The sequence below is a fragment of the Pecten maximus genome, chromosome 15 (assembly GCF_902652985.1).
Source record: "Pecten maximus chromosome 15, xPecMax1.1, whole genome shotgun sequence".
Lineage (NCBI taxonomy): Eukaryota > Metazoa > Mollusca > Bivalvia > Pectinida > Pectinidae > Pecten > Pecten maximus.
Window position 1 is genome coordinate 31,308,548 of NC_047029.1, and position 11,531 is coordinate 31,320,078.

Here is an 11,531-nt window from a genome sequence, read left to right on the forward strand (position 1 = left end):
TTGTAATGACATTCCACAAAACTTGAAATGTGAGTAATTGTAATGATATTCAACAAAACTTGAAATGCGAGTACTTGTAATGATATTCAACAAAACTTGAAATGCGAGTAATTGTAATGATATGCCACAAAACTTGAAATGTGAGTACAGTGCAACTTCCGAAAACCGAACCTTCTAAAAACCGAACACCTCTGAATACCGAACGAATTGTCATTGTACGGAATTGGTCCTTCTTTATTATAGTATTAAAAAACTTCCAAATACCGATCCCTCTGAATTCCGAACACCGGACTGATTTTGTGTCCGGTTCCTGTTAAAATATACCAAAAATTACTTCTGAAAACCGGCCTTACCTGAGCGATTATGACACGAGGTCAGGCCAGTCAACCGTGAAACAACAACTGTGACGGGTATTGTGTGAAGCTTTATTGTCTCGGGACCTACGTAGGTGATTTGTACAGGTATCCAATATATACCCCAAGGGTGCATTATGACGGAAGGCCTAGTGTATAATCAACACGACAGTTATGAAACAATGCCACACTTCATTGAAGCGCGTCGGTTCGTTTATCTTCTCAATGCAAGTAGAGCTAGAAGCCCGAGTTTCGCATTTAATTTAAATGAGGCCCAAAAGGGGTTGTTTTCGTAAAGAAGCCCGTGATGTTTTTTTTAGACAACAGCGATGTCGGAAATACGACCAGTATCATCTGATCAATTGTAATTGATATTGAAACAAAACATCTTCACACCCTTTAATATTATTTGATGTGTAAAATATTCCGTATCGGACTATTGGCCCCATCCACATGACGAAGCTTCACCGGATGTAACAAAATGTAGGCCGACCGTAAAGTGTAGTTGTACATGTGAAAATACTGTTTAAAACTATTGTTATAGTCATTTGCCTTTCTTATATATTCTGCAGTATAAACATTGATTAACTTTCATAATATGCATATTATTCAGACAATCCAAATTGTCTAAGTTTTGTAATCGGGTGCATTCTAATAAAACATTGTCCAACCAATTATATCCGGAATTTGACCGGTCATTTTTCGATCAACTTCTCCAAACCGAACCCTCTATAAACCGAACAAATAGTCATGTCCCATGCATGTTCGGTTTATAGAGGTTCCACTGTACTTGTAATGATATTCCACAAAACTTGAAATGCGAGTAATTGTAATATTCCACAAAACTTGAAATGCGAGTAATTGTAATGATATTCCACAAAACTTGAAATGTGAGTACTTGTAATGATATTCAACAAAACTTGAAATGTGAGTAATTGTAATGATATTCCACAAAACTTGAAATGCGAGTAATTGTAATGATATTCCACAAAACTTGAAATGCGAGTAATTGTAATGATATTCAACAAAACTTGAAATGTGAGTAATTGTAATGATATTCAACAAAACTTGAAATGCGAGTAATTGTAATATTCCACAAAACTTGAAATGTGAGTAATTGTAATGATATTCCACAAAACTTGAAATGCGAGTAATTGTAATGATATTCAACAAAACTTGAAATGCGAGTAATTGTAATGATATTCAACAAAACTTGAAATGCGAGTAATTGTAATGATATTCCACAAAACTTGAAATGTGAGTAATTGTAATGATATTCCACAAAACTTGAAATGCGAGTAATTGTAATGATATTCAACAAAACTTGAAATGTGAGAAATTGTAATGATATTCCACAAAACTTGAAATGCGAGTAATTGTAATATTCCACAAAACTTGAAATGTGAGTACTTGTAATGATATTCCACAAAACTTGAAATGCAAGTAATTGTAATGATATTCCACAAAACTTGAAATGTGAGTAATTGTAATGATATTCCACAAAACTTGAAATGCGAGTAATTGTAATGATATTCCACAAAACTTGAAATGCGAGTAATTGTAATGATATTCCACAAAACTTGAAATGCGAGTAATTGTAATGATATTCAACAAAACTTGAAATGTGAGTAATTGTAATGATATTCAACAAAACTTGAAATGCGAGTAATTGTAATGATATTCCACAAAACTTGAAATGCAAGTAATTGTAATGACATTCCACAAAACTTGAAATGTGAGTAATTGTAATGATATTCCACAAAACTTGAAATGTGAGTACTTGTAATGATATTCCACAAAACTTGAAATGCAAGTAATTGTAATGACATTCCACAAAACTTGAAATGTGAGTAATTGTAATGATATTCAACAAAACTTGAAATGCGAGTAATTGTAATGATATTCAACAAAACTTGAAATGCGAGTAATTGTAATGATATTCCACAAAACTTGAAATGTGAGTACTTGTAATGATATTCAACAAAACTTGAAATGCGAGTAATTGTAATATTCCACAAAACTTGAAATGCGAGTAATTGTAATGATATTCAACAAAACTTGAAATGTGAGTAATTGTAATGATATTCCACAAAACTTGAAATGCGAGTAATTGTAATGATATTCCACAAAACTTGAAATGCGAGTAATTGTAATGATATTCAACAAAACTTGAAATGTGAGTAATTGTAATGATATTCCACAAAACTTGAAATGCGAGTAATTGTAATATTCCACAAAACTTGAAATGTGAGTAATTGTAATGATATTCCACAAAACTTGAAATGCGAGTAATTGTAATGATATTCAACAAAACTTGAAATGCGAGTAATTGTAATGATATTCCACAAAACTTGAAATGCGAGTAATTGTAATGATATTCCACAAAACTTGAAATGTGAGTAATTGTAATGATATTCCACAAAACTTGAAATGCGAGTAATTGTAATGATATTCAACAAAACTTGAAATGTGAGAAATTGTAATGATATTCCACAAAACTTGAAATGCGAGTAATTGTAATATTCCACAAAACTTGAAATGTGAGTACTTGTAATGATATTCCACAAAACTTGAAATGCAAGTAATTGTAATGATATTCCACAAAACTTGAAATGTGAGTAATTGTAATGATATTCCACAAAACTTGAAATGCGAGTAATTGTAATGATATTCCACAAAACTTGAAATGCGAGTAATTGTAATGATATTCCACAAAACTTGAAATGCGAGTAATTGTAATGATATTCAACAAAACTTGAAATGCGAGTACTTGTAATGATAACCCACAAAACTTGAAATGCGAGTAATTGTAATGATATTCAACAAAACTTGAAATGCGAGTACTTGTAATGATATTCCACAAAACTTGAAATGCGAGTAATTGTAATGATATTCCACAAAACTTGAAATGCGAGTACTTGTAATGATATTCAACAAAACTTGAAATGCGAGTAATTGTAATGATATTCAACAAAACTTGAAATGCGAGTACTTGTAATGATATTCCACAAAACTTGAAATGTGAGTAATTGTAATGATATTCCACAAACCTTGAAATGCAAGTAATTGTAATGATATTCCACAAAACTTGAAATGCGAGTACTTGTAATGATATTCCACAAAACTTGAAATGTGAGTAATTGTAATGATATTCCACAAAACTTGAAATGCAAGTAATTGTAATGATATTCCACAAAACTTGAAATGCAAGTAATTGTAATGATATTCCACAAAACTTGAAATGCGAGTAATTGTAATGATATTCCACAAAACTTGAAATGCGAGTAATTGTAATGATATTCCACAAAACTTGAAATGCGAGTAATTGTAATGATATTCCACAAAACTTTAAATGTGAGTAATTGTAATGATATTCCACAAAACTTTAAATGCGAGTAATTGTAATGATATTCAACAAAACTTGAAATGCGAGTAATTGTAATGATATTCCACAAAACTTGAAATGCGAGTAATTGTAATGATATTCCACAAAACTTTAAATGTGAGTAATTGTAATGATATTCAACAAAACTTTAAATGCGAGTAATTGTAATGATATTCAACAAAACTTTAAATGTGAGTACATTGTAATGATATTCCACAAAACTTTAAATGTGAGTAATTGTAATGATATTCAACAAAACTTTAAATGCGAGTAATTGTAATGATATTCAACAAAACTTGAAATGCGAGTAATTGTAATGATATTCCACAAAACTTGAAATGCGAGTAATTGTAATGATATTTCACAAAACTTGAAATGCGAGTACATTGTAATGATATTCAACAAAACTTGAAATGTGAGTAATTGTAATGATATTCCACAAAACTTGAAATGCGAGTAATTGTAATGATATTCCACAAAACTTTAAATGTGAGTAATTGTAATGATATTCCACAAAACTTTAAATGCGAGTAATTGTAATGATATTCAACAAAACTTTAAATGTGAGTAATTGTAATGATATTCCACAAAACTTTAAATGCGAGTAATTGTAATGATATTCAACAAAACTTGAAATGCGAGTAATTGTAATGATATTCCACAAAACTTGAAATGCGAGTAATTGTAATGATATTCCACAAAACTTGAAATGTGAGTAATTGTAATGATATTCAACAAAACTTGAAATGCGAGTAATTGTAATGATATTCCACAAAACTTGAAATGCGAGTAATTGTAATGATCGCTATTCCACAAAACTTGAAATGCGAGTAATTGTAATGATATTCCACAAAACTTGAAATGCGAGTAATTGTAATGATATTCAACAAAACTTGAAATGTGAGTAATTGTAATGATATTCCACAAAACTTGAAATGCGAGTAATTGTAATGATCGCTATTCCACAAAACTTGAAATGCGAGTAATTGTAATGATATTCCACAAAACTTGAAATGCGAGTAATTGTAATGATATTCAACAAAACTTGAAATGCGAGTAATTGTAATGATATTCCACAAAACTTTAAATGCGAGTAATTGTAATGATATTCCACAAAACTTGAAATGTGAGTAATTGTAATGATATTCCACAAAACTTGAAATGCGAGTAATTGTTATGATATTCCACAAAACTTGAAATGCGAGTAATTGTAATGATATTCCACAAAACTTGAAATGCGAGTAATTGTAATGATATTCAACAAAACTTTAAATGCGAGTAATTGTAATGATATTCCACAAAACTTGAAATGCGAGTAATTGTAATGATATTCAACAAAACTTGAAATGCGAGTAATTGTAATGATATTCAACAAAACTTTAACGTTAACGAAGCTGCAAGTATTGCATATAATCACTCAATGAAAGAACACATCATCGATATAGTTTTTCCTAAATTTTTAACAACCAGTGCAGATTTATGTCCGGCTAATTTGTAATATGTACATCATCATTAGGGGATTCACAATCAATGTAACTCTACCTAACACATACCCATCACATAATTGATTGTGAAATGTCAACAATGTTTTACAATTTATCAAAGAGACTACATTTTTAAATCAATGACGGTTTCAAATGATTTAATACACGATGTTTACACATGCTTTATTTATTTAGCTAAATGGTTTGACCATGATCAGGTATTAGGTGTTTTTAGCCCTACCGTGTCTATTTCAGTTCAGTCAGCAAATTTAAAATGTTATCCCACTGCCCTACAATTATAAAACCTACACCCTACTGGGAGCCAAAATTTCATGTTGGTTCCAGATCCTTCAACTTGATTGATTATTGGTCTTTCAGAATTGGTGAATAACCAATTAAATGTTTTGAAATGAAGAAAGGCTATATATAATTCTAATATTTAAACAATATCTATGACATTTGAATTTGGACAAAATGAATAAATATAGTAATAGATCAATGCTACAGAGAAATAAAGTAAATTTTGCAGGAATACCTATTTAAGTTAGAGCTTTTTTAAAGTGTTGAAACATGCAAATTAGATTATTATGAATTTAATGCAAAACAGGTACACATTGAATGATATCTTATTTCCATTGAAAGGCTTTAACAGTGGATGTTAAGAAACCTTGTAAAAATTGCAGTTTCAAGTGTGTGAGTTTAATATTTTCTCATATCTAAACAAACCAGAACAATTGTTGTTCTGATTATAATGTTTAAGATACATACTTTCGTGTATATATATAGACTTAACAAAAAAATAGGTTTTAAATACCATTAGTGACTTTTATTAAATTTTATATTTTTGCACGGAATTAGTGATTTCATTTTAACTTTTCAAAATTTCAATATTCAATTTTTTCCATCACGATGGGCCCATCGTGGCTCGCTAGTCACCAATCACCAGCCCCACATCTGGCCAAGTTACATCATTATATAAATGATGTTACCAGTGGAAATGAACATAACACCTATAGATGTGTACCTTATGTTTAGAGACAGCTGGAGAACCACAAATCAACAATAACAAAAAATACTGTACATGTAGGAGTTTGATGTTATTTTTTAGCAACATTTAATATACAAATCTATGAACATATTTTTTAAATATAAAACTTGTACCATTGCCCAATAATTTAGTACATTTATAAAACACATGCTGCCACATGAAAATCAGTTTTTCAACAATTATTTGTTGTATTTTTTTTAAATGAAATCCATTCATCTTTAACAACATATGTATATCAACCGATATATGGTTGATATACATAACAATGAAATAAATAAATTGCACATGATAGCCAATTTTGACATTTTATAGCTACTGCTATTTCAAAGTTTACCAAATCATAGCAACAAACTTGATTCAGTGACAATAAATGTTACATCTTAACCAATCATTTGAACAGGAAATAAACTAATATATATGTTCCTTTAATTAATATATAATTATATCATATACATGTATATATAAATTTATAGCAAAATCTACCAAGGCAGCTTTAAAGTTCTCCCATTGTTGTTTGTAAGCAGAGTTTTGATTGGCCAAACCAGAAAAAGTCATATTTTTCACTAGTGAAAAACTTCACTGTTATAGAATGAATACTTTTCGATATTGCACTGGTGAAAATGTAATAAAACCTTGTGTCTCATAATTAGCCCTTCCATGCTCTATCTATTGACAGGACAGGAGAAGAATTCAGCATCATTGCAGTCCTTAAGGCAAGTTCGAGGTTCAAAGTATCGGCCCACACATACAGGTGAAACAAAGTGGTCCAAACTGATTTTGCACTTGCCACTCCTCCATATTAATGGTTATATATATACATGTACCTGTGTTTTTCATGAAGATTGGTAGGTTTTAGTTATATGTGTTTTATGAGCTCAGCATCTTATCTATTAAGCCATATTTGGCTGGGCATCTTTTAATTAACAATTCACAATTGTGATTTCATGTAATTACTTGTAATCATTGCTCGACAAGTAATGCTTGACATGTAAATAAAACAATTGAACTTGAACTATACCTATTACCTTTGTATGACGTGACATTATTAAAACACCATTAAAACACCAAAGTAAAAGTGGCATGTGTCATAATGTTTATACAGATGTACGGAAAACTGCATTTAGATAAGAAATTTGGACAATTTACAATATATACATGATAAAATTGCATTTATACTGCCTATAGCCATTGCTTTTATTTGTAAACATAGTTTATACAATACAATAGCTATATATATAGACAAGCCACTGGCAGTGAGAGTGCATAATGTAATTATACACCTGAGGTGTTTACACCTGTCAAGGTTTGAAACTAGGCAGAAGATTTTTGGTGAAAATTGCCAGATAGCATTGATCCCAAAACCTGTACAACAATGGGTTTATTTAACAAAATAATGGTATCGTATTATGTATGTGGGCTTTTGATAATGAACTTATTTAACTTTGGTATGAATGCAAGGTTAAAGAACTTTTCAGAATTCTAATGAAACAATTTAGATCTAGAGTGAATGGACTCCTCCAAATAAGCGACAGTTGATTATGACAGGAATGCATGGTCAAAGGGGCTAGTTGACACTCTCATGGACCTATAGCTATATTGAATATGCAACTATATATTTAGCGTCTGACCTCCTCATCGTTTATATCTGAAGTGATCTGGGGTAATATTAATTTAAGTTATCTCAGGGTCAGACTCTCGGATCAAATATTTCATTCTGTATGTGTTACAGGAAAATGTCAATAGTATCAAAGACTTCAAAGGCTGGCATTCAGTGTGACAAAAATGTTAGCCTTTAAATAATGGTAATTAATGTTTAAAGGGCCTGTTTCCAGTCATGTTAATTCTCCATAGGAGCCTGCCCCCGTATAATTTCTTATCAAGCTCAACTACAGTTTTTTTCTTTTCCGAAGAATAATTTTACACCTTTCCGACACCCAGATTTCATAATGTCAGTGAAAATGTATTTTTATAAAGTTGTCATTTTGAGCATCAAAGACATAAGGTCGTAAATAAAAGAAGGTTATCTCGAAATTGTAATTCGCAACATAGTATAAATTTCTTTTGATAAATATTTCCAAAACATCGTGTTTATTCTGTATGTGTTACAGGGAAATGTCTAGCACTACTGTATATGTTGGTGTGCACAGGTGTAAGGTAAATGTATGACAACACAAATTATTATACTACAGGGCATCCAGTTCACCATTTAAATTTTTAGCAATTTCAGAAGTCAAATCATTATTTCTCAGAAATCTGAACATCAAGACCATAGCGAAATAGCCATGGCCATGTGCATGTCTCTTTAATATAAGAGTCAGATCCAATTTTCAGGAGCAAAAATCATACCCTCAAGGATCTACTGCTGGATGTCAAGTAAGTCACAAAAAGTATCAAAGACTTCCAAGGCTCAGTGTGACAAAAATGTTAGCCTATAAATAATGGTAATTAATGTTTAAATTTACACTGTCCTCGCTAACTACACTTCAGTATCCCAATGACTACTATATATGATACAGTGCAGGTTTTTTTTTCACTACTTTGGGAATGGGGCCTATGGTTTTGGGATTGGGAAAAAATGTGTGGCAACAGGTAAATTGGGAAAAATGGGCATAATGGTAAAAATAACAAGTAGACACAAATATGGATCTATGTTATATTCATTAAGACTCTAGAGCATTATCTCCCTTCATCAGGCCAGAATAATCAATAAAACGTAGACAGGACGGCACCATCTGGATTTTCAAAGACATAGTTTTTTATAGATCATTCGATTGGGAATTTCAACTGGTCAGATTGGGAAAAATATCCAAATTTGCAATTGGGAATGGGGCAGAATTTCGGCCCCAAATCAACCCCAAAAAAGCCCTGCAGTGGCCATGGTGACTGGACATTATTTTTCATCAACTTGGGATTGAACCCGAGACCCTGTGCTAAATTAATGAATTCATTTTAACACTGAAATTAAAACCAAATTGTCATGAGCTAAAGAGAAAGTCTCTCTATAGCTACAGCTTTATATTTCCGTGTCTTATAATTAACAGCTGGGTATACGTGACACTCAACTATTCAGTTATTTTTCGTGTTTTAATGCATCAATTTCGCATGTGCGGTAAACCTTCCGTCAGTTTGAACAAAACTAAACAAACATTGATGAAATTATATGAAATTATGCTTCAGAGTTTGAACTATCAGAGCCAATATCGACAAAATGTTTGGTAAATCAAGACAAACACATACCTATACATTAACTAGCAGGAACAGTTTTCATATGTTCACAACTTTCAAGGGTTTTGCATTTGATGTTGATTATCATTGAATAAGTTAATGGATGCAAGCATGCAAAATTTGACTTGCTTTTTCTCTGTCAAACAGAGTTTGGCGTGATTTTTTCTCTGTCAAACAGAGTTCGGCATGTTAAGCAATAAATTCAATACATTTTATTGACTTTTGGCCTTACAGCCCATTAGCACAATCAGATTTTTTCGATTTTGTGGAAGGACTGGCAACCCTGTGCCAAGTGGCGATGCTATAAATAACAGTTTTCAAATTGAACCAAATCAAAATCTGAAAAAAATTACATTATATCAGGTTGGGGAAAACACGAGAGGAGAAAATGTAGTGGCCAGACTGGGGTTCAGACCTGAAACCTCCGAACACTAGCCGGATGCTCTACCAATTGAGCTACCTGGTTAAATTACTGTATGATCGACCCAGTCCAGTACCGCTACACACCTCCCTCCTTTTTTCCAAGTCTTCGCCCTCGAAGACACGCTAGACCCTTATACCACCACTGTGGATATTTTAGCTGGGTGTCAATTTTGTAACAGGAGAGGAGAAAATGTAGCGGCCAGACCAGGGTTCGAACCAGGGACCTCCGAACACTAGCCGGAAGCTTTAGCTCTACCAATTGAGCCACCTGGTCACCGATGGTCGACCCAGTCCAGTCCCGCTACACATGTATAAGGGGAAGCAAAAGAGTCAGTGCAATAATTATAATCAACCTAACTAGTTTATTTTACAAAACAAAATCTGAATATCACATTTTTTAACATCTAGACTACTGTAGTCTATAGTCAGTTTTAATGAAGTTTCGTCTTTCAAGAGTTTGGATTTTCAGCATGCGTTTATTATTCCTGATGTTTATATATATGGAGTATTCTTTCACATATAAAATCTCGTATTTCTACGATCAGCATAATTAATAAGCATGCAATCCAACAAATTATAGCTTTTGACAGTTCAGTAGATCTGTAGTCAGAAGACGAATGCGTGGTTTTCAGCAGGTTTATAAACATTTTGCCTTCTCTATGATATACTTACTTTGAATCTCGTACATCTTTGATTGATCTCTCTAATGATATTTTATCACTGGCAATGATGTTAAATGCTTCCTTCTTAAATAAAGATGCTGCTAATGCCTTTTCTTCTCCTTCTAAAATCACAGGTTCGCCTTTTTCTCCAAGACCCTTCCTGTTTGACTCGGATGCCTTGTAGTCTATGAAGCGTTTTCGTCGCTCTTTAAGGTAAACTTTCGGATTTGGTAGATCTGCTGAACGATAGTAGTATATATACCCGTATATTGCTATCGTTAATAACGCGATTATTGCTAAAACTTTCCAACTTAACCGTTTTCTTCTGAGGAAACGTGGCAAATTCATGTTGTCAGTGTAGCTCACCTGGACGGTTTTGGCTTTATGTATTGTAGATGTGTAAACACCCGATGAAATCCGAACGTAAAAATCAGTAATTTTCGATCCGAAAGACGGTATGATTTCTTCGGGAATCCGTTATTAGAAATTATTTCCATATTATAATTATATATCGTACAGTGATGTGCTTTGATGATAGTTTGTAGTTTTTAGAAAAAAAAGGCACTATGGTTACATTAAGATTAAACAAGTTATATGACTTGTGATAGAGATTACGTCACACCGACCAGAGAGGTTATATCAGAGACTCTGGTTATATTAAGGGTACATAGTTGACAGGTTTAACATTTTAAAGTCATCATACTGCCCTACTTTCGACACATTTAGGTTATTTAATAAGGCTAGCACTTTCTTAAGTGGTATCAAATTAATTTGGCCATTTTGCAGCGTCATTTCATTCATGTCGCTACTCCAGCCGTTTTAGCATTTAAACCTAGCTACTTCGTCTTACTTTAAGGATTATAAAGTATTATTGTCTTTTTAATAACAAAATAACACATTTATTTATTTGCATAATGTAAACGGAATTTGACCTTATTCATAAAACATACG

The 11,531-nt window shown here is 32.1% G+C and overlaps 1 protein-coding gene across 2 annotated transcripts in view; it reads right to left on the reverse strand.

Annotated features, from left to right (window-relative positions):
- LOC117343212 (probable N-acetylgalactosaminyltransferase 9) overlaps positions 1-10,942 on the reverse strand; it is a 41,553-nt gene extending 30,611 nt beyond the window's left edge. For both annotated transcript variants that reach the window (XM_033905551.1, XM_033905550.1), the window contains exon 1: positions 10,591-10,942. In XM_033905551.1, coding sequence (XP_033761442.1) covers positions 10,591-10,928 — 338 coding nt within the window. In that variant the 5' untranslated portion in view covers positions 10,929-10,942. The remainder of the gene's footprint in view (positions 1-10,590) is intronic.
- Between the last annotated feature and the right edge of the window lie 589 nt (positions 10,943-11,531).